This window comes from Lutra lutra, chromosome 13 (genome assembly GCF_902655055.1).
Source record: "Lutra lutra chromosome 13, mLutLut1.2, whole genome shotgun sequence".
NCBI classification, from domain to species: Eukaryota; Metazoa; Chordata; class Mammalia; order Carnivora; family Mustelidae; genus Lutra; species Lutra lutra.
The window spans coordinates 25,240,089-25,266,613 of NC_062290.1; the positions used below are offsets into that span (position 1 = coordinate 25,240,089).

Genomic DNA, 26,525 nt, shown 5'->3' on the forward strand with positions numbered 1-26,525 from the left:
TGTTCTAAGTACATTAAATATCTGGTACTGAAGGACCACCTACATGGATTCTATAGGACTACTGATACCCTTAATTATAGAAAGTGTTGACTTACAATGTTGATCTAATAAATGCACACAAGTGTAGTAAGATGCATTCAAATTTCAATTAGCATATAAAATGAACACCTTAAGGTGAAAGAAATACGATAGTTAGCATTATTATTTCTATGGCTCTTAGACACTCGCTCGTGTTTTGCCTTTGTTTCAGTACAGCTACTTGGGATCAACTCCAAGTCTACATCCAAATGCTTAAATGAAACAGCACCCTATACTTGCCCAAATCCTCTTTCATAGCAAGGAGGGGTTAAATCCCCAGCCATCTCTATAATGCCTGGGGCTATTCTGTATGTAGACAAATTCTTTATGTGGAAAGAACTATCAGCATTAAATATGAATGCATAATGAGTATAATTGAATATGGAAAACAGTTCTCGAAAATAATTTGAAAGAAAGCATCCAAATCACAGGAAAACACAAGCATCTTTCTGGCCATCTCAGCAGAGGAAAACCGATAATACACATACGCCCACACACGCAGATGTCAGAACTCTTTCCATTCAATGCCCTACTTCTCCACCAGGAACTAGCAAATTTTTAAACTGAGTTGGATGCTCCTAACCCACCCCTGTGTTCCCTAGATTTAAGGAAACATTTTTCTGGAGCACTAGAAGAAAATAAACACCATCTATACAGCAAAAAAACAAAGAAAAAATAGCAGTGATTCTCAAGTCATTCATCTTTCATGATATCTAGAATTTCAGTTTTGACTCAAAATATTTACTCTTTATACATTTTCTAGATTTCTTGTAATTTGTTTAGGTCATCACGTTTAAAGGATTAAACCTAATGTTTTTTATTACAAAATCTCTGGATTGTTCTTAGTAGAAAGTTTAAGACTGTTTTTATAAGAATAGAGCAAAAAATGGAAAAAACATAAAAAAGAAAATTTTTTCTTCTTCTACTAGTCTTCAAAATTAGTACATGTTTAAGCACAATCAATGACGATGACTGATCAATAATAGTAGACAAATGTTAAGAGTGGATGGACAGACAGATGATAGATGGATGGACATATGACAGGTAGATAGAGACACAGATGAGTAGGCAGACAGATGAATGGAAAAACCACCCTCTTTTACTTTTCTTCACTTTGTCTCTATCCCTGTCCCTCCGTCCCTTGGGTCCCCACCAAGCTTACCCCAAACTCCCACCACCATCAACAACTTCATCAATATTCTTCGACCCTTTTTGCCAAACTCACACAAATCCTTGCCAATATGATTACATATGTGAGGGATTTTTTTTTTTTTACAATTGATTCTCACAAAATGAGATCACACTACATATGTTTCTCTTGCTTTTCTCACTTAACTCTCTATTCTGCTCATCCCTCAGGGACAATAGTCATAGATCTAACTCATTGTCGCTACTAACTGCATTGTAATTTATATTATGGATACAGCAGAATGTATTCTGTTCTTCTTTTAATTATCATTCAGATTGTTTCCACATTTCTGCAATACAATTTGATTTATAATGGCCTTGTGCACATGTCATTAAATATTTGTATTTTTTATTTTTATAATACAAACTTCCAATATTTGAATTTTGGGGTCAACGGGTATGGGCAAATGTTGTAAAGGGAGCTGAAAAATAATGGAGGCCGTGGGGGGTCCCGTGAGCGGGGCCGCCATTGCACAGGGAGCAGGGCCATGGAGAAGCTCAGCAGGAGAGGGAGGAGGGGTCCTGAGCGGCCAGGACAATGAGAAGCAGGGCTGACTGCACAGGTCCTAGCTGCCACCTCCCTCTGTTTCAACACCAGGCTGAAGTGGTTCATTGTCTGCTTCATGTGTGGCATTTCCTTCCTTATCCTTGGGACCGGACTGCTGTGGCTTCCTGGTGGCATGAAGATTTTGGCACCGTTGTATACACTTGGAAATCTTGCTGCGCTAGCCAGCACGGGACCCATGAAGCAACTGAAGAAAATGTTTGAAGCAACAAGATCGCCTGGAACAATGATGATGCTTTTGCATTTCATATTTACCTTGTGCCCTGCTGTTTGATGGCACGAGAAGGGCCTGGCCCTATTATTCTGCATATTGCAGTTCTTGTCCATGACCTGGTAGAGCCGGTCATGCATCCCATATGCGAGGACGCAGTAATTAAATGCAGTCTTCTCTTTTACATTGAAATTCAGAAACTCTTTGAAAAGAGCACTGGAGAGGCGACTTTCTGTTTTTGGTAAAGTATGCTTTTCCAGATGTAATCATCACTCCCCAAACTGACACGACAGGTTAAGACCATTTTGTGCACTGATGGGAACTACATGCTTGATTAAACTGTTAAGTAGTAAAACAAGATAAAAACCAAAGGGAGCTGAAATATAAAAGCCCACTGAAGGCAACCTGGGGAAAGAAGGATCACAGAAGATGGTCCCAAACTACAGGTGTCATCTGCTTGTCCTCTTGGTCAGCATATCTGCTTACTGTGCCCTAGGCTGGCTACGAGAGGTATCTGAGCTCCTCGGCTACACGTCAGGACTCCCATTCTGCCTAAAGAATCAGGCACTGAGACCGACAGCTCTCTGGGGCAGCCATCTTGGAAAATGCCTTACCCACCTTCTAACCACACATCTAAGCCCAGAGTTTCCAGAATGGTCTCGTGCTTCTCCCATATGCAAAGCCCTTCCGTCACTTGAAGGAAGCTCTTAAACAGCACTTACAGTCCTTCTGAGTCTTCTCTATAATAATAAACGCCCTCCATCCCGTCAACTGCTCCTCACATGAAACAGTTTTGAGTGCCTTCATTCTGGGTATATTCTGGTCTCTGTCTCCTCAAGCCCAAGGGCCCAGAGGTTGCCACATCCACTCAGGTGAGGGAATCATTGTCAACCTCAATTTGGACATAATTATTGCTCTCCCTCAAGAACTTCATCTCAGTGTGATTCACTCTGAGTTTATAATAAACCAACACTCTTAACCCTTTTCATATATGCAGTTGCTAAGTTACATAGAAAGTCACATCTGACGTCTCTTTCCGTTTTTCTAGGGTGTGATCATGGGAGAAATTAATACACAGTATTAGGGGTAGACTCATCACTAGACCCATTATCAGAGAAGAGAGGAGAGGAGGCAGCAGAAAGAGAACTTAGAAAGAGGTACTTCAAGTCTGAAATCTTCTATCCATTTTCTTTTACTGTCATATATGCTCCTACTGTGTCTTTCTCTCATATTGACCCCATGTCACCAATACAAGAAGAATTAAAAGAAGCATATGATTTTGACATAGGGAACCACGTGCAGCACCAGGGGCTCATGCTGACAAGAAGCTTGACCTCATTGCCCCAGCCGGAAGAGGCCAATGTGGCAGTAGGCTCCTTCTTGAGAAACGCTCTTAAGATTCTGGATGCAAAATTATATTACAAAGCAAATAGTAAAGCTAAGGAATGCTTCTCGACAGGGTTGGAACAGTCTGAAAAGATAAATAATTTCCCCTCAAAAATGTTGATCTAGTTACAAATGACAAGATGTATGAGGATATGGAGCATAGATCTCATTCAACATTTTATCCCCAGAGCTAATTATTGATAAAAGATGGACTCCATCTAGCTGAATGAATGATTAACCCCAAGCCTTGAGGCAGATGTCAAAGAGAAAGGCCATGCCCTGCCATCCCATTCATCCCATCCAAACACTGGCCTAGAAGGTCCATAGTCTGAGTGATTACAGCAACTCCTAGGATTTAGATTCTGAAAACCCCTGGTCCTATATCTTCAATTTCTGCCCTTCAACATCTGGAACAAACTCAGGGACACTGGAATCTGTTAGAATTGCTATTTCTAGAGGGACTACTAATTAATTCAACAAATACTTATTGAGTACCTAGGAGATATTAGCTGTAAGTTTAGATGTACTAATAAAGGTAGCTATAAAAGATAAAAATTATGTCTTCATGGAAGACATATTCTAGTGGAATAAATAGGTATAAAATCAAAGTTAATAAATGAAATATACAGGACATTAGAAGGTCATAAATACTACAGTCAAGCATAAAGCAGAAAGGACTTAAGGGGTGAAAAAAAAAACACCTCACCTCTTTTTTCTTTTCTCCTCCCCACTATAACCAAATTCATGACAGTGAAGTATAGTTCACTTTACTACCTTCTAGAAAACCAAATGAGGGAAAAGTATAATTTAAAATTTTAAGTCATTAAACAAGAAGATAGGGAAAAAGTCACCCCCAAATGTGTTGGCACTGGTATGGGGTCAAAAGTCCAGCTTTGGAGCACTGGCCTGTGCCATATGAACTGCATAACCGCTGAAAAAGCAAAACAGGTAACCAAAGGGTTAATGGGACTCTTCAGTGCTATTGTAACTTTTTACCCAAATCTCCTTATTCTTGGAACACAGGCTGCAGCCATGTTTCCACAGATGACATTCCTAGATTCCATAATAACAAAACGTTGATTTAGTTGTTTTGCAGAGACTCAAGGTTTCACTAAGAGACTGGCCAGAACGGCTCAGGACCACAGGCCATCTCTCTGAGCACATGCGGGAGTCCAATGGATGAACTTTTGAGACACAGAACGGCCTAAAACTCAACCCTCGGCTCATACTAAGGATGCCACTGACAACGTGGGCAGAAGGGCCACACAGGTGCAGAAAACAAGTACAACCCTCCCCCACATATTATCTCATTCTGAAGTCATAGAGCTCCTCTCCCCGACCCCCACATCCTTTTTTTCTTTGCCCTTAAGGATCCCAGAGTCTCTGCCTTTGAGGAGGCAAGTTGCAATTTGCCCTCTTGTCTCCTTGCTCAGCTGCCTCTCGATTCAGCCCCCTCCTTGCTGCATATTCGACGTCCTCATGATAGGCTTTAGTGTGCACTGGCCAAGCGAACTTGGATTTAGATACAAAAGAAGCCTTCCCAGGGTCAGCCTGGCTGGGACAGGTGGGAAATCCCCTTGTGGAGATGAGCCCATCCCCTTCTCCAAGAGACTAGGACTGCCACTCCAATGTCAAGTCCTCTTGTTCTTCAGCTCCTTAAGGAGTTTACTCTGGTCTGGTCTGGTCTGTGCCAACCATTTGGTGCACACTCAGTAGCTGGAAACATGATGAAGGAGATACCTGTGGAAAAGGATGCACCAGGCATGGGGCCCACGCCCTGCACTGGGACCCTACACCACAGTGTCATCGGGAATGGTCACTGTGTGTCTTTACTAGACTGGGCAGCATGGCCACCCCATGGTGGAAGACACTGTAGCCCATTTCTACCGTGGTGTTAAGGCTTCAGCATCAATGACAGGGACACATGGTGGGGGAGTGGCAACCCCAAACCCCCATGGGATGAGTCCCCAGATTTGGAAGGGGACTTCCAACAGTGACCTTGAACAGGCCACCTAAATTCTGTTTCCTGCTCTGGAAGAAAGGCCAGCACCAGGGGCCCGCATCTACCTTCCACCGGTATTTGGACAGGCTCTTGGCAGGTACACATGGCTGAGTCTGAACTGTCATTTCACTGGGATGTTTATCCTACTCATGCTGGAATAAGAGAAGGAGATGGAGGAGACTGAATTGAACTCAGCTGAGAAGCATTTACTCAGCCATGTAAGTTCTAAGAACAAGAATTCCACTGAGGAGCAGGGGAGGGCAAAAAGAGCAAAAGTCCACTTTAAAAAGGCCTAGAGCATGTAACTATGCTGAGAACAGCAGGGCACCTCTCTTGCAGATGTCCATTACCTGCCACACGAGGGCTGGGGAGGCCAAGCCTCTCCACAGGGCAGCTCAGTGGCCCCCTTTTTGCATCAGCAGATCCTGGGGTATCATCGTTTCCGTAGCTGGTTAACACTGAGAACACAGGGCGAGGAACCGCCATTTACAAAGCAGAGACCGATTTTCTCATCTCCACTTTGAGATCTTGCCCAGAAATGGGGTTGGGGACATACAATGATCTGCTGGGCAGGGTCCTGGGTGAAAAGAACACAACTTTCTATTTTTAACCAATGACCATCCTCAAATCTTCGGAATATAAAAAACAAAAACAAATAGAGTGGGGCTTTTTTGCAGGTGGGGGAAGGTTTGAGAGAGAAACATCACTTAGCAGCCTTTCAGAAAAGGAGTCTCACTCTAATCATTGTATAGAGCTATAGGAAAACAAAAAGCATAACTTCAGGGATATACACGTAAACACACAGATCTTTATCATATACACTCGGGCTGACAGCTACAAAAAATCTCCCCAGCGCTTTATATTTTATTTTATTTTTTTAAGATTTTAGGGCACCTGGGTGGCTCAGTTGATTTACCATCTGCCTTTGGCTCAGGTCATGATCATGATCCCAGGGTCCTAGGATCAATCCCCGTATCAGGCTTCCTGATCAGTGGGAAGCTTCTCCCGCCCCCTCTGTTGCTCCCCCAACCTGTGCTCTGTAAATAAACAAACAAAATCTTAAAAAAAAAAAAAAAAAAAAGATTCTGTTTATTTGGCAGAGAGAGAGTGCATGCACGTGAGCAGGGTTGGAGGGGCAGAAGGACTATCTGAAGCTGTGAGCGCAGAGCTCAACTCGGGGCCACAGGGCTTGATCCCCTAACTAGAGATCATGGTCTGAGCCTTAACCAAGACAGGTTTAACCAACTTGGCCCCGCAGGCGCCCCTCCCTAAATGCCTTTAAACTGTGGTTGAAGCTTAGAGCTGGTGCCTCAAACAGACGTTAGGGCAACGTTTATACCTGGGCTACGGCTGTCCTGTGCCTCCCTCCTCTAGGAGTCCACTGGGGGGGAAACGACCCATTGTCAGATTTTAAGACTCTGGAGAAACACGGCAAAGTGGTCTGTTGGTGCCGGCAGGACCTCTAGCGCCCTGCAAATCTGAGCCTTGTTTTCCAAAGGGCCCCAAGCAGTCCATCAGGGTTCCTGGCCTCTTAAGCACGACTGATACCTTGTTTTATTCCTAACCAAATGAACAGTGTCCCTCCCGTGTCTTTCGGGGAGAGGGTGGGGGCTTCACGGTGAGACCCGAGGGACACACCCCACTTTGTTGTGCATGCGGCATATGCAGTGACATTCAGGTTTTTCCTCCGTGTGGCTTCTTCCGAGGCGAAACTGCTCGGGAGCGCAAACTCTCCGCACATGCGCAGAATGACACTTGAGTACCAAAAGGGCAGCGCATTACTCACTCATTCAACGAACTATAACTCTCCGGATAGGTTTAACGAGCCAGCCGGAGAACTGCTCTCTTAAGGACTGCTCTCTTTTGGTTGGAAATGATCATGATCATTCAACAACTGTTACTATCATCATCAACAAGAGTGATAATCCTGCCGTCACTCTTCTACTAAAAGGACAACCAGCAGCCTCCAAGATGCTACTGGCACTGTGTTGTCTCTACTTCCAAAGCAAAGAGGTTGGTTTTTTTGTTTGTTTTTTTCCATTGTATTTAATTCATCTTCCGCCTGTTACAGTTCTCTGGGGTTGGAAGCATATACCAGGCTCGCCCACACACACACACGCACTGAGATCTCCATACGGAATCCTGGATCGCCCAGTTGCTGTCTCATGAACACTTGTTCTCACAATCCTCTGGCTACCTGTGCTGTTCAGGAGAAGCTTTAATAAGGACTTCAAAGTCCGACATTTCTAACCTCAAGTTCAGCATCTGGACAAATTGCTACGGCCAAACTGAAGACTCCAAGCTTCCATTTCCTCCTCTGTAAAATGGGGAGGATAATGGAATCGCCTAGAGCAGACAGTAAATGCTTTTGACTTTGCAGGCCTCAAGGTCTCCATCTCAACTACTAGACTTAACTGGTATAGTATAAAAGCAAACACAGACAAGACAGAGACCAGTGGGCATGGCTGCATTCCAACAGGACACTGGAATCTCAGGGCACCCGGGTGGCTCAGTGGGTTAAAGTCTCTGCCTTCGGCTCAGGTCGTGATCCCAGGGTCTTGGGATCAAGCCCCGCATTGGGCTCTCTGCTTGGCAGGGAGCCTGCTTCCTCCTCTCTCTCTGCCTACCTCTCTGCCTACTTGTGATCTTCGTCTGTCAAATAAATAAATAAAATCTTTTTTAAAAAAAAGACACTGAAATCTCATTTCATATCATCTGCACACCTCACAAAGTCTTGTCTTTAGCTTTTTTTCTTCCTCCTATCCTTTTAAGACTAGGACACCTACTTCTAGCCTACAGGCCATACAAAAACAGAAGGCAGGCTGCTTTTGGTCCAGAGGCCATCGTTCACTGACCCCTGATAAAGAGCCCATGATGAGGATGAAATGAGTTAATGACATAAAACACCCAGCCAACTGCTTGAGACCTAAGTACTCAACCCACTGAAGTTGTTCCTATTCTGGAGGGCAAAGAAGAAACTTCCATGGATAAGGGAGAGCCCTTCGACTTGACCTAGCCCTACACAAGCAGACCTCAGAGATACTGTGGGTTCAGTTCTGGACCACCACAATAAAGCAAATATCTCAATAAAGCAAGTCATAATGAGTTTTTTTGGTTTCCCACTTTGCTTCCTGAGTGTACAGTAGTACAACCTAAGAATCTTAGCCAAAAAAAGAGAAAGAAAAGAAAGTTAGCAAAAAGTACATGACACCAAGGGCAGGAGATCCAGGTGCCTGCTTACTGTAGACGTCGTATAACTAACTACACCCTCGGGAGTCATGTTGGTAGGGGCGACTCAACTAGTAAAAATGGTAATTATCACAGCCAAAATCAACTGCTTATGTAACTTCATCCCAAGACTTTATACTATAAAACTACATCCAAAAATGAGGCAATATAAAGCGTTTCCAACCAAACAGAAACATGAATAACACTACCCACTTGACCCAGGTTTGAATCACTTCCAGTGCTCATACACCAAGCATGGAATCTCTTGGCCCATCAGGGTTATCAGTCAGACATTTAGACCACCAACATGACCTATAGTTTTGAATCATGTGGTCCATCCTGAAACAATATGAGTGCTCCTGAAGGGAGCCCCTGGAAGGACACACCCCCATGAAATACGGGAGATGCTCTTTTCCTTCTGCTTTCTCCAATATTCCCGTCACATTCCTTCCAACAAGGAAGAGTGCTGGGTCCTCCCTGAAGTCCAAGAACCCACCACTGTACCCAACCAAAATGATATCATTTTGCCCACCTAGAATATCGGAATGTAACCCTATTTGGAAGTAAGGTTTTTGCAGATGTGATTAACTTGAAGTCCTACTGCGTTAGGGTAAGCCCTAGAGCCTGTGATGGGTGTCTTTATAAGAGAAAGAGACAGACACCGAGAAACCCAGGGAGAAGGTGATGTGAAGATGAAGAGGGATCAGAATGACACAGCTACGGGCAAGGAAGGAACGCCAAGGACAGCCAGCAACCAAAGAGCTGGAAGCAGCAATGGATTCTCCCCTAGAGCCTTTGGTGGGGCGCACAGCCCTGCTGACACCTTGAGTTTGGACTTCTAGTCTCCACCATAACATAGCCACCAACCATAACATAAGGAAAAGGGTAAAAATGATAAATCGGTGGTTTATCAAATGTGCATGCCGTTTAGAATTGCATCCCATGAAGTTCAGGGGGTTTTTGTCATTACCCGTTGTTACCATCATTTTTTTTCCATATTGGGGGAAAAAAAACACACACACAAAAGAATGCAATAGGGAAACCATTTAGAGGCCTGAACTTCATGGACATTCTGATACAAGTTCTAAACACAGAAATGTTCGATGAAACAGTTGTACCTAGAAGAAAAAGAGATGTCTTGCCAAACCTACAGAAAGCTATTGCTAGAATAACAGAAGCTGGCTTCCAAAGCTGGAAAGAAACAATAGAAGGAAGCAAACTCGGAAGAATGAAACCAGCCAAAACTAAAACCCCAACAGTTGGGGACCTACCGTTACTTGATCTAAGCAATGGGCTTTGGTCAGGTATGTGTTTGATTTGTTTTTAAAGAACATGGCAGTTAAACTTCTTTTACCTACTCCCTAAAAGGAGCATTTTGATTCTAGTCCACAAGCATTGATTGGGAACTGATTACATGCATAACCCTGTCCTAAGCCATGGACCAGGGGAAGAAATTCTCCAAACTAAACACTGGAGATAGGATGAGACAAGTATATGAATGAGGCTAATGGGACAAGCTACCCTAAGAGGGCAGAGATGGGGTTACTATCACTGTGGGTGCTTGGAGAAGTAAAATGTGTAAAGCTTTACTATCAGAACCATATGATCAAGTCCCCACCAAAAAAGAACACATGCACAAGGCAAAGGAATGAACCATAAAGCAAAAGCATGAAGGTAACTGAAAGAATAAACATAAATATTCAAAGTGGGAGATCTGAGTGGAGGCCACTTGGTGCAGTGAGCGGAGTAAGGTTCCCTGGAAATTTCTGCCCACCTAGAACATCGGAATGTAACCGTATTTGGAAATAAGGTCTTTACAGATGTGATTAACTTGAAGACCTACTGCATTAGGGTGAGCCCTAAAGCCTATGACTGGTGTTTTTATAAGAGAAGGAGACAGACACAGAGAAACCCAGGGAGAAGGTGATGTGAAGATGAAGAGGGATCAGAATGACACAGCTACAGGCAAGGAAGGAACGCCAAGGACAGCCAGCAACCAAAGAGCTGGAAGCAGCAACGGATTCTCCACTAGAGCCTTCGTGGGGAGCACAGCCCTGCTGACACCTTGAGTTTGGACTTCTGGTCTCCACAACTGAGAGAGAACAGATTTCTGCTGTTTAAGCCCCCAGCATGGGTAGTTCTCAGGCCGCCCCTGAGCAAACTAATCACTCAGCAACAAGAGTCCTTGGAAGAGCAAAAGCAGTGGAAGGCAGCATCCTGATTGGCCTTAGGAACGGGTACGGGACCCGGGGCTTTTCTCCTGCTGTTCCTTATACCAGAGCAAAAGCGAGGCTCCTGGTATGCTCTCCGCAGGCTACGGAAGAAGGTCTGTTTTCCATTGATGAAGTTATTCAGCAGCAAGGGGACTGCTCCTTAGATGAGCCTCAAGCAGGGCTGGAAAGAGAAGGAATGCCACCTAAACATGAAGCTTCACAGAGAGCACCACCAGAGACAAAAAGGACAGGCCACCTCTGGCTTCCAGGCGGAGCCACTGGAACTTTAGGGAGGGAGCACGACAGACGCCAGCCAGCAACTTGACTCAGTGCGCTCCACGGCTGAGTTGCATCATGTATTATGCAGAAGCGGGCAGTCGTCTCCGCCCTGATTTGCATGCCGAAGCTGTCTTTAAACACCCCTGTCCCTTCAGGGTGCTTGGCAGCAGCAGTGTCTGATAAGTAGAGCAAGAAGGTGATCTTAACTACCCTGCTGGGCTAATCAGGTACTAGCCAGGACTGAGCAGAGAACCTCTCCGCAAGTGGGTCTTCTTTCATCTAGCTCTGTATTTTCATAGCACATTCTTAATGCATAATGCACTTTGATTTCTCCCTTCCTCTCTTCCCTACCTTCCCTCTCCTTCTCTTTCTCAATTTTGACATAAAGCTTTTTTTTCCTAGGGCGCCTTGTTGGATCAGTTGGTTAAGCGACTACCTTCGGCACAGGTCATGATCCCAGGATGCTGGGATCCAGTCCGGGAATCGGGCTCTCTGCTCAGCAGGGAGTCTGTTTCCCTTCCTCTCTCACTGCCTGCCTCTCTGCCTACTTGTGATCTCTGTCAAATAAATAAATAAAATCTTTAAAAAAAAAAAAACACATCTAAACTAATACTTCTGATGTACACTTTAAGTATTCTAGACACTTCTTCTGAATTCACCACTTAGTCTCATAAATTCTGATGTTGAATATTGTTAAATCATTCTAAACTAACCCATGGAGCATATCGTTGCACAGTGCAAAATTAAAAGTCGAGAATCTCATACCTAAAGTAGGTTATCCTACATGGAAAAAAGTTAAAACTAATTAAGATAAATCCAAATGAGCGATGGCTGATAACTTCAGAGAGAATTTCAATTTCAATTCAACAGAAATGTAATTAAATCATTTAAATACAACTTTTATATTACCTTCCAGCTACTTTTCTAAGCACTTCAACAAAAATGCAAGAACTAAAAAGAATCCAAAGGTTAAATTATCATCCTTGCATTACCATTCTTCATTTATTACACCCAGCACAGACCGCCTGTCCTTAGCATGTGAATGGACACAGGCATTTTTAATTTAGAACAATATGGTCAAATTTCCCTCCCAAATGGCTTTACCAATTTACGTGCCACCCCCACCAGCGGTGTTGCTCTCATCCTCATTAATTGGATAGTATCAACATTAACCATTTTCTCAGTGTAATAAAAACACCTTGTTTTAATTTACATTTTCCTTGTCACTAATGATATTGAGCATCTGTTTATGAGTTTACTGGCCATTTAGTTTTATTCCTTCTATGGATCTTTTCACATTTTTTATTGAGTTGTTTAGCCTTGGGTTTATACCATCACACTTTATACATTCTGCATATTTAATACTTGTTACATATTTGCCAAATGTTCTTCCATTATTTATGATGTTTGTATTTTAATTTATTTATAATTTGTTTTATACTCATTCATTCAACAAATATTGACTGAAAATCTACTCTGTGCAGTGAGCACACCAAATAGTCTGGTACCGGAGTTCAATTTTTGCATAAATATGTATTTTGCTTTGTTACTTCTGTTTATATTTTCCTTAGGAAGCCTAGTTTGATTCCATAATTATAAAAAATAGTCCTAAATTTGTACCTAAAACTTCTATAGATTATTAAATATATTGGGCTTTTGAAATCATCTGGAATTAACCACATATATGCTGTGAGATAGGTCTTTAGCTTTTTCTTTTTCTTTTTCCAAGTGAAAAGGCAATACAAAAGATCATGACTTTAATCTTTCTATCTCTGATATGAAATACAGTCTTTATCATAACCCATATTCTCACAAATAATGAGTCAATTGGAGGTGGGGGTGCTTTGTGTTCTGTTTCTTTTCCTATTCCTGTGTGCATCTTAATTACTATATGTGTCTATCACGAGGACTCCATTATTATAGCTCATATGCCTTGATTTGCTACCTAATAAAACGAGGACCCTACCCTATCATTGTTCTTTTTCACATATCTACTGGCAATTCTGGAGCTTTTTTCTATTGCAAATGAGCCTTAGACTCATTTTGTTAAATGCCATAAAGAATCTCACTGATGTTTTGATTTGAAAATTATTTGAATGTATATATTAACTCGCAAAGAATTGACTTTAACAATATTAAATGAAAACATAGGAAGTCTCCACTTATTGAACTCTCTTTTTTAATCTACTCTATAGTAACTCCATAGTGAAATTTAATAGTTTTATTTATAAATTTTTTGCACACCTCTTGTTATATTTGAGAAATTTGTTTTTATTTGTTATTGCTATTGTAGGTAATAGCCCTTTCTCCCATCACCTTCCAGAAATAGTTGCTTCTTGTGTATAAGGATTGTTTTAGGATATTAATCTTGCACCCAAGGATAAAAGCCATTATTAACTGTAGGTCAGGGGTGGGGAAGGAAGGCAAGTAGAGAGCTTGGAGAGACCCAGAGAGGACAAAACCACTTTTAAAATACTATCTGCAGCTATAAGAAGGTATCAGCAGCCCTCAGTACTCCAGCTTGGCTAAACAGAGAAATCTTGGAGTAGTTCAGGAAAGTGCTCTATTAGGACTTTGGAGAACACAGAAGAAATGTCCCCACATTGTGTCTAAATAGAGAAGGAGCCTTACATAAGGTACAGAAGTTTTCCCAAGACTGAAGCAGGGCACAGAAGAGGTTGAGTGTCTACCTGTCCCAGTGGTAAATACAGAAGCAATGAGAGCCAACAAGTTAAAGACAGCTGGAATGGGGACAACCAGCGGGCACAGGCTGAAGAACTGCAGGGCAAGACCAGGACGAGGAGCAGAGGTCTCAGCAGCACGTGCCAGTCCACCCTGAAAGGCCAAGTGGGGGTGACATCCAGAGACGGCAGAATGGGGAAAGATGTCAGCAACCAAAAGCCAAGTCATCTAAGACCAGCCAGGGGAAGACACAGAGGACCAGGCATGAGAGAGACGTCATCCTTGCTGCCATGGTGGTTCGTAAGCAACCCCTGCCTCCTGAGGCCATTCTGGGAATGGAGAAGGAGGAGAAACTCTTGGTGTGGGAAAAATACCCCAATATAGAAGCATGCACTTTCAAGTGATCACATTTAAACAATGAATTCACTGAGTAATTTCCTGAAAGAGATCAAATTCTAAACTGGCAGATCTTGAGTTACCCTGAAGTGGCAAGATTGAACTTTTTGCCCGCAGAGGAAAGAAGCTCACGGAAAACTGAATTCAATCATGGGGAAATAATGTCACATTTATGCATATCTGAGTCATAATGTGTAACTTTTTTAAACCTCTTATGCTAATATAGTTTGTGTGGTTACACAGACCCTGCAAGACATGAAATTTTTGTTCTTCTGATGTACGGCACTTCATGTAGGCACAATAGGCTACATTCCACAGTTATGGAAACAAGACTAAAAGCTATAGGTTCTAAGAAAGAATACTTACTACTCCCACACGGCAAACAAAGACTCTGAAAATCAAATATCCAAAATATGTAATTCATTTAGCATGTTTGTTTGCAGACAATCTACCATCTGAACACTCCAAAGAGGAAAAGATCAAAGCTCAATCCACATTTTTGCCTACAGACATGCAATGATGAAATAGGAGAATGAGAAAGATATTCCCCCCTCAACACTGCCCAAATCATATAGCCTATCTGCATTGTGATCTAGTTGACAAGGAAGGATAAAAAGTTTGATTTAAATTTTCCAATTCCAGGAAGTATTGACTAACTAATTTCAGGAAGTATTCCACCTCTCCCACTGAATGCAGCTATAAAACCTGGAGAGAATGTGTGCAGCAATTCAAGGACTTTGGAAAGTAAATAGGCAGAGTGGGAAAGGACAGTAATTCACAAGACCACTGAACTGATGTTGGGTTCTCCACGTTTTTTCCTCTGGTATCCCCTGGACAGAACTCAGAGATACTGGGAGGGCATCACCATGGACAGGGAAAGCTCCAGGAGAAATTCCTACTTAAAGCAAACTGGGTTCTACAGTAACAGAGTGAGAGCAAATGGAGTAGAGGTTTTCTTACCTGCAAGTTTAACCTATTTTCCTTGATAATCACAAACTACTCAAGTAATATATTTCATATTGGGTGAGTTTGGTAATTCATGGTTTTTGAGAAATGAGTCCATTTCGTCTAAGCTGTCAAACTTACATACCTACAGTTGTTCTGTGGGGTCTGTAGTGATAGCCTCTTTCATTCCTGACATTGGTAATTTGTGGTTTCTTTTTTCTTTATCAGTCTTGCTAGAGATTCACCACTTTCTTGATATTTTCAAAGACCAACTTTCATTATTTAAAAATTTTCTTTATTATGTATTGATAAACATAGCAGCTCAGCTGAACCACAGAGTTACTAAGGCTGATTTAAAAAATCAGTCTCAAAAGATTACTTTCTATATCATTCCATCTATAGGACATTCTCAAAGGACACAAACTATACTCACAGAACAAATCAGGGGTTGCTAGGGGTGGGGATACATGACTACAAAAGGGAACACGAGGGAGGTTTGTGGGTGATGGACTTATTCACTACCCTGATTTGTATAACTGGAGGTTATACAAACCTCCACACATTTATAGAACTATACATCAAATTTACCCTGTGTTCATTTAAAAACTAAAATTTAAGTTCAGAGGAGAAATAAGACTTTGGTTTAAGAAATTTTTCAGCTTTAGAATGTATACTCAGAGGTGCCTGAGTGGTTCAGTCGACTGAACTTTTGACTCTTGATTTTGGCTCAGGTTATGATCTCAAGGTAATGAGATCAAGTCCTGACACTGGGCTCCATGCTCAGCATAGAGTCTGCGTGAGATGCTCTCTTTCCCTCTCCCTCTGCCCCTCCCCCCCACTCACCTGCACTCTCTAAATAAAATCTTTTTAGAAATAGAATGTATACCCAATTAAGTAACTGTCTAATTAATTATTCTCTCAAATATTTCTCTCCCTTAATACATTTTAAGCCACCATAAAAATAAGTTTGATTCTACCTATTTTCAACAAGATTTGGAGGAAACAGTCACATAACATTATTGGGGTAAATTACTATAAGGTCTTTAAATGGATATTTATCACTAAGAAAACATAATACCTTTTGATCCAGCAATTTAATTTCTAAAAGAATTTTCTAGTAAAGATGGATTTGCAAACATGCAAGAAAGTACATACACGCATGTTTATTGCCGCATAATGCATAACTGCAAATTACTAGAAAATACTTTAATGTCTGTTATATATTCACATAAATATCAGAAAGCCATTTTTAAAATGAAGTCAGTCAGGGTGCCTGGGTGGCTTAGTCAGTGGGGAGTCTGCCTTTTGGCTCAGGTCATGATCCTGGAGTTTCAGGATCTAGCCCCATGTCAGGCTCCCCACTCAGTGGGGAGTTTCTCCTTCTCCCTCTACTCCTCCCCAGCACTTGCTCTCTCTCACTCACTCTCTTTCTCAAGTAAGTAAAAAAATAAAATATTTTAAAAAATAATAAAACTTTAAAAATAAATAAAATGAAGTCAGTCACTGATATTTAAAAAATCTCTAAAACTATTAATAAGGTGAAAAATAGTATATAGAGATTGATCTCATTTCGGTTTATAAAAAGTCATATGTGTGATTGGGGAATCTATATATACATGAGAATTCCCAGAAGGTGGGCATTAACACATTATATGTTAATTTAAAAATCCCAGAAGGATATATAAAATACTGTTAACAGTTATTTCTTTGGAATGGGTTGGAGATCTAGGGGAGAAGAGAAAGGAAATAGTTTGGGTTTTCATTTTAAATTCTTCTGAACTAAGGAAAATCATGGACATTATCTTAAGCTTGTTTTAATACATGAGATTTGATTGTCCATGTGAGGTAATGGATGTTAACTAACCTTACTGTAATCATTTTGCAATATATACATATATTAAATCATTAGGTTACCTATCTTAAACTTACACAATGTTACATGCCAATTATATCTTATTAAAAAGGGAAAATCTTTAAATAACAAGTAAAATTAAAAGGAACTACCTTTAAAAATCCTAATAAGAAGGGCTCCTGAGTGGCTCAGTGGGTTAAAGCCTCTGCCTTTGGCTCAAGTCATGATCCCAGGGACCTGGGATCGAGCCCCGCATTGGGCTCCTTGCTCAGTGGGGAGGCTGCTTCCCCTTCTCTCTCTCTGCCTGCCTCTCTGCCTATTTGTGATTTCTGTCTGTCAAATAAATAAATAAAATCTTTTAAAAAAATCCTAATAAGATAATAATGTCTTTGTAGAAATTTTGTTAACCAGGGCAGCTGACCTTCAGTCAACTTTGGAAAATACCATTCCTGAGAACACCTATAGTCAAAGAGATCTTTAAAGGGTCAGGTCAAAGAACCTGAAAGTCTGACATCAAACCATTCCTCCAAGATATTTTGCCCTCATTGCCTACCCAAAGACAATCAAAGGATCAAAGTTATACACATACCCAAGAAGAAAGTTGCCTGAAGTTCTGCAACCAGATCCTTTTGATAGATTCATGGATGAGTCCCAGGAGTTGAACCCAGTTTCTCTGGTTAATAATATACAAGTCCTCATTTAAAATTTTTTTGCATCTATGGTAACATTAATTTTTTCAGGGTATACATAAGAATACAGAAATTCTTGATACTAAAAGACACCATCATCAACAACAAAATTAGGTTTGTGATCATGATAAGATTAAACGATTTCTTATTTAGTAATGTCCTCAAAAATACAACATCAGACGGGGTGATGGATAAGATCTTTACCAGTTCCTAGAATCAGTGAGTCACCTGGTCTGGTTTCAAAATTGAATTTCACAGAGTTCTTCTTTCCTGATTCAGATTTCATTTGTTATTAGACTGACACTGGCCAGAAATCAAATGTCAATCCTTAAAACAATTTTACCAACCATTATAAATTTTCAATTGGTTGTTCAGATTTACTTAGCATGGAGACAAAGTTCTTAAGCAGCCAATTTTTATAAATTAAAAGTTGTTTCTTCTACATACAAATGGCTAAGAGACACATGAAAAAATGTTCATCATCATTAGCCACCAGGGAGATTCAAATCAAAACCACCTTACACCAGTAAGAATGGCCAAAATCAACAAGACAGTAAAGAACAAGTGTTGGAAAGGATGTGCTGACAGGGGAACCCTCTTCCACTATTGGTGGGAATGCAAGTTGGTGCAGCCACTTTGGACAAGAGTGTGGAGATTCCTTAAGAAATTAAAAATAGAGCTACCCTATGACCCTGCAATTGCACTACTGAGTATTTACCCCAAGACACAGATGTAGTGAAAAGAAGGGCGTTCTGTAACCCAATGTTCATAATAGCAATGGCCACAGTCACCAAACTGTGGAAAGAACCAAGATGCCCTTCAACAGACGAATGGATAAAGAAGATATGGTCCATATATACAATGGAGTATTACGCCTCCATCAGAAAAGAGGACTACCCAACTTTCATATCAACATGGATGGGACTGGAGGAGAATATGCTGAGTGAAATAAGTCAAGCAGAGAGAGTCAATTATCATATGGTTTCACTTACTTGAGGACCATAAGGAATACCTGGAGGAGACTGGGAAAAGGAGAGAAGTGAGATGGAGAAATCAGAGGGAGAGAAGAACCATAAAAGACTGTGGACTCAGGGAAACAAACTGAGGCTTTTGGAGGGGAAGGGGATGGGGGGATGGGTGAGCCAGGTGGTGGGTAGTAAGGAGGGCACGTATTACATGGAGCACTGGGTATGGTGCATAAACAATGAATCTTGGAACACTGAAAAAATAAAATAAAAATTTTTTAAAAAGTTGTTTCTTCTACTAGTGTTGAAAGACATCTGACTTTAGAGATTTACATTTTTTATTTATATTTATATATTTTTGTAAAAGAATTTACTAAAATTTTTAGTGCTGTATATTACAGCATACACAAAATAATATAATGAATCATATGTTCCCATTACCTAGAGTCAGTAATTATTAAACTTGCTGCCAAACTTTCTCGATTTATCCTCATCCCTTACATTTTTATATATGTTAGAGTCCTGTAAAAGAAATTTCAGATATCATGCTATTTAATTCTAAATACTTCACTACATGTTGCTAACAATTCAGATTTTTTTTAATTTAATTTTATTTTTTTAGTGTTCCAAGATTCATTGTTTATACACCACACCCAGTGTTCTATGGAATACGTGCCCTCCTTAATATCCACCACCAGGGCCATCCATCCCTCCACTCCCTCCCTTCTAAAACCCTCCCTTTGTTTATCAGAGTCCACAGTCTAATGTGTGTAGCCTAAGGAAAATATTGCATGCATTTAAGAATCAAAGTCAAAGAATCGTTTACTGGAAAATTGTCTAAACATTTTAAAACACATAAATAAAAATATCAAAACTTAGTAGCTAAGGGATAAAAGCTAAGCATCAGTAATTTTTTAAAGAACTTTTTCATTTATCAGAGAGAGAGAGAGAGAGAGAGCGCACATGCACACTCAGAGAGAGGCAAAGGTAGAGGGAGAGAATCTCAAACAGATTCCCCACTGAGTAAGGAGCCCCACATGGGCTCCATCCCAGGACCTTAAGATCATGACCTGGGCAGAAATCAAGAGTCAGACACTTAATCAAGTTCGCCACCCAGATGCCCCAGCCATTTTTTTTTTTCAGACACACTAATTCATTCTTATTATCCCTCATTTCATTCTATATAGAGCTTCTTGATACCTCTGTCCTCCTATTTCGTCTTGGATGCTTGTTCCAAATCTATTCCAGCTGTACCCCAAGAGACTGACCTGTTGGGATGTTGCAAGCACACTGCTGATCCTGTTTTCACCTCATACAACTTTCCTGTCAGCTTCCTGCAACAGCCACGGCTCCCAGCAGCCATGGGCATCAGCCTTCCCCAGAACAACCTGGCTCTCTTTCCTGCACTGATCAGACAGAGTTTGTTCCACAGAGAGGGGGGAGGGAAGGAACAGAAATGAGAAGGGACAAAGGGAAGGAAAGATGAGTGGGTTGGTAACAGGAGGGAGAAAAAGGAGGGTTAAGGAATAGCTGTATTGGTTGCTAGTTTGCCATCCACGTTCAGTTTCTTTCTTCTCCCACTTAAAAGCCCTGCCCAGAATAATTTCTTTATATTTGAAAAAGAATCCCTTGAATAAGGATAAGTGACATAATATACGCTAAACTGATTTCCGATGAGAAACTGATTTATCGCCTACATTTCAGAGCCCTGGGAAAGTTGACATGGAGGGATAAATGGGTTTCAGGGCAGACAATGAATTTCTGAAGTACATTTCAGAAGCCCTCCTCCAAATCATAAATAAAAGCAGGCTGACTGCAGCCTAGCATGGATGACCAAGAAAAAAACACCGTGCCATCCAGGACCTAGTCAACACCCTCCTCACAATGCCAAAGTGGATGGCCAGATATTCTAGAAAGAAGTTTCCCAAGGCGACTTCCCCAAGAGGTCATCAATTAAAAAAAAAAAAAAAAAAAGGCAGTTCAGAGCACGAGGGCTTGAAAACAATTACTCAGGGGAAAGAAATTATTGTAGGGAGCTTGAAGAACAGAAAAGAATAAACCAATCTTCAGTAAAGTTAGTGGCAAGAATTTAGTTTCAAAATACACCTACTTTTCTCATCCCCACGAGGCTGCACCTCCCACCCTGAAATGCTTACTAGCAACCCTCACGGTCCAAAGGAACCAGAAAGCTGATGGTTATGTTTAACAGATACTTAATCATCTAAGTCCAATGTTCCTGTTTGAATATGAACTATGAAGGTAAGGTGTGGGAAGAGTGACTACAGGGAAGGTGAAGGCCAGCAAAGAAGAGAAGTCACATAGCACCCAATGGGAGAGAGAAGCCCCCACCCACAGATCTTCAACTCCAGCCATTTCTTCCCCAGGAGGAGAAATTTTGTAGAGAAACAGAACCTATCTTTGGACACTTCATAACAAAAGTGAAACCAAAGATTGACACTTACATTTCATTTGCTTGGAGATGGACTTGTTAGGTTCAAGCCAGTGCTAGGGAGAAAAAAAAAAGCAGAGATTATGGGTCAAATGGCTGAACCATATGATGCGTACTTAATACCTAAGAGAAATTTAATATAGTCTTTTCCCGAAGTACAGTCTTGGTTCCTGTAGATATTTCCTCAAGGTTCCACCTTCTGAAGATCAACACAAACAATCCCATAATGAAAATACAAAAGGCAAGGGCATAAATTATAGAGAATTAACACTTTGAGGAGTATTTGAGTCCTACTAAGAGAGAAGAACTAGGGACAGAACATACTCTTGAACAGGATATTCTTGTGGCTCTAATGGACCCCAGGTGATGGAGCTCCATTGCTCTGGGCAAGCCACAGATGGCTAAAGACTTAGACATCCATGACCTCAAAGAGTCACAGTCCAAGACAGCTTCAGCACCCGATTCCCTGCCAGGTAGCCCCTGTTTGGTCAAGCCAGCATTAGCCCCATCAAACAGAAGCAATTCTTTATTCATGGTAGGGGGGGAGCAAGTGATAAATACCTTACTTCGGAGGCCTGAAATTATCCAGAAAAAAAACCGGCTCTATCCCAAAGCAAAGAAGCCCAGAGACCTGGGTAGCTCAGAATGGTGTGAGGGACAGACATTTTAAGAAGATACATGCTGGGACGCCTGGGTGGCTCAGTTGGTTAAGCAGCTGCCTTCGGCTCAGGTCATGATCCCAGCGTCCTGGGATCGAGTCCCAGATCGGGCTCCTTGCTTGGCGGGGAGCCTGCTTCTCCCTCTGCCTCTGCCTGCCATTCTGTCTGCCTGTGCTTGCTTGCGCTCCCTCTCTCTCTGACAAATAAATAAAATCTTTAAAAAAAAAAAAAAAGAAGATACATGCTGATCCCAGCAGCCAGCTCACTCCATACCTTGTGTGGCAGTCACTTCAACTTGTTGAGAGCCAGGCAGCTTTTGCGATCCCTAACTATGATGTCCCTGGAGCCACTTAGGGCATGTCAGGAAGCATTGTTCTACACACTTGCAATTTAGAAAGCTACTAGGAGCACCACTGGTATCCATCAGGAGGTTGGAAAGCCCTCACTTTCCGAGCACCTCTCACACTCAATACTAGAGAGGAAAGGAGGATGCTTACCATCTATTGAGGCTTACACCCCATTTGTGTCATCCAGTTATGTCTCAGAGTTCTGTAACGCCCCTGCCATTTGGTATAAATGCATAACCATAAAGCCTAAGAAAGAGCTGGCCTATGCTGAGTGCTTCCTAAATGCCTTCTTAAGCATTTCCCCGGGCCATCACTACTGCCCCATTTACAGAGGAGAAACCAGGAGGTTCAGGACATTAGACAACCACCCTACGGTCCCCCAGAGTTTAAGTGGTGGTACCAGTACGCGGTGGGATTCCACAACACAGGCCCTTCACCTTGGTCATGGGGACTCGCCACAGATGAGTCTGCTCTAAAACCTATTGCTCTCGACTAACATTCCTTCTTTCCCCAGGAGCTGAAAAAAAAAATGAGTGGTCAAATCACGAGTTTCCAGCCCAGGGTGTCAGATCTCTGCAGTCTTCCAAAACAAGAATAGGAGTCTTGGGCGCCTGGGTGGCTCTTTGGGTTAAAGCCTCTGCCTTCAGCTCAGGCCACGATCCCAGAGTCCTGGGATAGAGCCCTGCATCGGGCTGTCTGCTCCGCAGAAAGCCTGCTTCCTCCTCTCTCTCTGCCTACCTGTGATCTCTGTCTGTCAAATAAATAAATAAAATCTTAAAAAAAAAAAAAAAAAAAAAGAATAGGGGTCTTTTCACTATGTCAACCCCAGGACGAGTTGGACAGAAAACCACATGTTTACTTCTACTATATTGCATGAACGAGCATGGCAAGTTTCTTTGCTTCTGATTGAAATTAGGTCTGTTCATTTTGAGAACCTGGTTTTTCTCCTTTTTTTTCATTTTTTAGTTGTGGTAACACACACAACATCAAATTCACCATCCTAACCCTTTTTAAATGTACAGTTCCGTGGTATTAAATGCATTCATAAAAAGAAAACGTTTTTAAAATTTTAAATAAATAAATAAATAAATAAATAAATAAATAAATAAATGCATTCATAATGGTGTGCCACCATCACCCCCATTCATCTCCAGCACACTTTGACCCTATAAAACTGAAATTCTAGCCCTAATAAACAGCCACTCTGCAGGCCCCTTTCTCCAGGCCCTTGGAAACCATTATTCTACTTTTGGTTATCTCCTTCTAGTCAGAAGCTATGTCTGGCATTTACACAGCTATCATTGAACAGTGGAAAAACCTATTGATTGGGCCACTTACTGGCTGTATAAGCATGTACAAAAGGTTTAACCTTGCTCTCAATTTCTGCAACTGTCATATGGGCATAGCAATAGTACCTACTTTGCATGGTTGCTGCAAGGATTTTAGAAGTTAATAAAAAAAATTAATAAACATGAGACACTTAAACCGTGCATGGCATGTGAAAAATATCAATAAATGCTTGTTTGTTGATGCTGTTGTTACTTAATAAGTAGTTTAATTAGTAGACCATATCCCATGGAGGAGAATAATAGATGGGTCCTCTGATGATCAAATTACTTTTCTAGCAATTAATAGGATAATTTAGAACTAAGGCAAGAAGACAAAGACCTACTGCTACTGTCTACCTACCTGCTACCTACCTACCTACCGCTACTGTCTCACAGCGGAGAATCACTAGTCATTTGGCCAACGAAGTCTGAAATGCATTTTCCGAATTCTCCTTGCTTGGCATCCTTTGAACTCCTTAACCTTTCTCTGCCTAACTTCAACCTGCCTTTCCTCCCCCTTTCTGCCTCCGGGGAGGACAGGTACATTTCATTTCATACACCCACACCAGTTAGTTGGTGGCAATCTCCCAGGGGTGTGAAGAAGGATCCAAGTCTCAGTGAGAATGAGTGCCGTGATGGAGATTGGCCAGGTTTGCCATGGAGGGGCAGGGAACATGAAAGGTATGTCTGCAAGGTATTTGCCATCTGTGCCCTAAATAAGTTATTTTGTCTAAATGAATGGCTTCCTCGTTGTCTACGAGATACACCCCGCAGTTTCTGATGGGTTCTGACCTTCCTCCTCCTCTTGGCCTATTCACACCCTACTCTTGCCTCTCAAACCTTGTTTATCTGAATCACCTCCGTCTACAGTGTGACCACTACATACTTTTCCACCAGGACAACTATTCTTCTGCTGTGGGATAGTCATGGGGTATAGAGCCCTAAGAAAAATAAGGCAGCATGAATCTTGTTTCAAGGGATTATAATAAATCATTTCTTCAGAGAGCATCAAGCTCAGTTTGTGAGCAGTTATTAAAATTTAAAACCCTGACTGGCCTATGACCCAACAATTCCCTTATTCCCCAAATTACCCACGTGAACACGGAGGAACACAACAAGAATTCTCACTGCAAGATTAGATTAAATTATAAAACATTAGACTATTAATGGCCATCATCAGGAAAGTGCTAAATAATCTATCATCTGTTCATATGCTAGAGGATTCTTCAGTGTACTATAGGAGGTAGATCTTGACAGGTAACATGGTTAGATCTCTAGAACACACGGTGTGATGAAAAAAGTGAACTGCAAAATTTGTAACTATGGTCACAGTTCCCAAATCATGCACTGAAGCACTCCAGGGAAAAGAGCCATATCAGACATCTATCAGACACCCACTGTGCAAACTGTAAGCTCAAGGAAGTTCCCAGCTCTAACATTAGATCATGCTAGATTCCTTTTGATGTCATGCTTTTTGCAACACTGGGTTTTTAGCGGTTGCTGTGATGAAAAAGCAAGTATCACGTGAAAAGAGGTGTGCAAGGCCATAAGTATGGCAGTATCTGATCTGGTCCCAGAGTCTGAGAAGCCGTGAGCCACCCAGCAGGTGCACACCTCCCATTCCCAGGTAACTGCGGTTAAGAATGAACTAGAAATACTATTTTCAGGTAGGCCATGTTTTAAATGGCCGCTAAGTTGTTAGGATATAAATACTAAATTTGTTGTCCCTCCTATTAGATAGGGCACCATGAAATCATTACTTTTGACCTAAGGCATCATGAAATAATTACTAAGACACCAAGAGAGCCATACATCACAGAGTTTGGGAACCTCTGAGCTAGCATATCTTATAATTAATGTGTTTTCAAGTAAAAAGTACAAACCACTACCCTATATTTTCAAAGAATACATAATAGGCATCTAAATGCATTTTTATAGATCTGAAATGATAGTCAATAAACACATAACATGGAGAAAACAGGAATTTAGGGGTGTTGCTCAAAGGAAACCCTGTTTTATCTGTGATATTTTAATTTATACTTTTTACATGTATTCAAGCATTACACGAATAATTAAAAGTCATTTTTTTTAAAAGATTTTATTTATTTATTTGACAGAGAGAAATCACAAGTAGGCAGAGAGGCAGGCAGAGAGAGAGGAGGAAGCAGGCTCTCTGCTGAGCAGAAAGCCCGATGCAGGGCTCGAACCCAGGACCTGGGATCATGACCTGAGCCGAAGGCAGCAGCTTAACCCACTGAGCCACCCAGGCGCCCCTAAAAGTCATTTTTTTAAAAAAGGAAGCTAAGTCTACTCAGAGGATAAAGGTGAACTTTTATGTAATTTAGACTCAAGACGAAGAATTTCCTACACAACAGGCGATGCCAAGTCCAGTTAAGCCCCCAGCTTTGGCACTGCAGTCCAACACAGGAGCCAGGAGTCCTGCATTCCAGTCCCGGTTCTGCCACATACTAGTGATGGGACCTCCAGCGTGTTGCTTCCTCTGTTTCCCCTCTTAGAGCATCAGTGTGGGGTTTAAGTAGGTTAACGGATTAAAGTCATCCTTAAAACAGAGCTTAGAGCCTAGTTAAAGCTCAGTAAACACCAGCTGTTCCCATCTTCTTTGCATTCACTCAGACACTCCCAAGGTGATGCAATGGCCCCTCTTTGTGAGCCCACCTCCGTCCCTCTCTTCCTCTCACACTCCCATCCCATCTGTCTTCTGCTCCACATGAAAGGTAAACCTCCTCCCTTTTTTCCTCCTTCCTTTAGGGTTGTGAGTTGGGCAATGAATTCAAGTGTGGACGACACCAACAACTCCTGCTGTTACTATATGTACAGATGGATCACACTCCTGTGAGAAAGAAACAACCATGAGGCTGTGTGCTTGGTAATTAGATAGGAGGCTCAGAACATTGGCTGCATTGCTATTTTCCTTTCAATTGCTACTTGGAATATATGCTAGCTTGTTTTTTGTTTTTTGTTTTTTTAAGTCTGTTTCCTTACTGGAAACTGAAATTCCCTAAGAGGTAGAAAGAAAAGACTGCCAACCAAATATCTGAATTT

At 41.6% G+C, this 26,525-nt stretch overlaps 1 protein-coding gene across 2 annotated transcripts in view; it reads right to left on the minus strand.

Moving 5' to 3' along the window:
- The window catches only part of FRMD3 (FERM domain containing 3), a 312,093-nt gene that overhangs the window by 128,135 nt on the left and 157,433 nt on the right, over window positions 1–26,525 (minus strand). For both annotated transcript variants that reach the window (XM_047698971.1, XM_047698969.1), the window contains exon 3: window positions 21,142–21,184. In XM_047698971.1, the coding sequence (XP_047554927.1) occupies window positions 21,142–21,184 (43 nt within the window). The remainder of the gene's footprint in view (window positions 1–21,141; window positions 21,185–26,525) is intronic.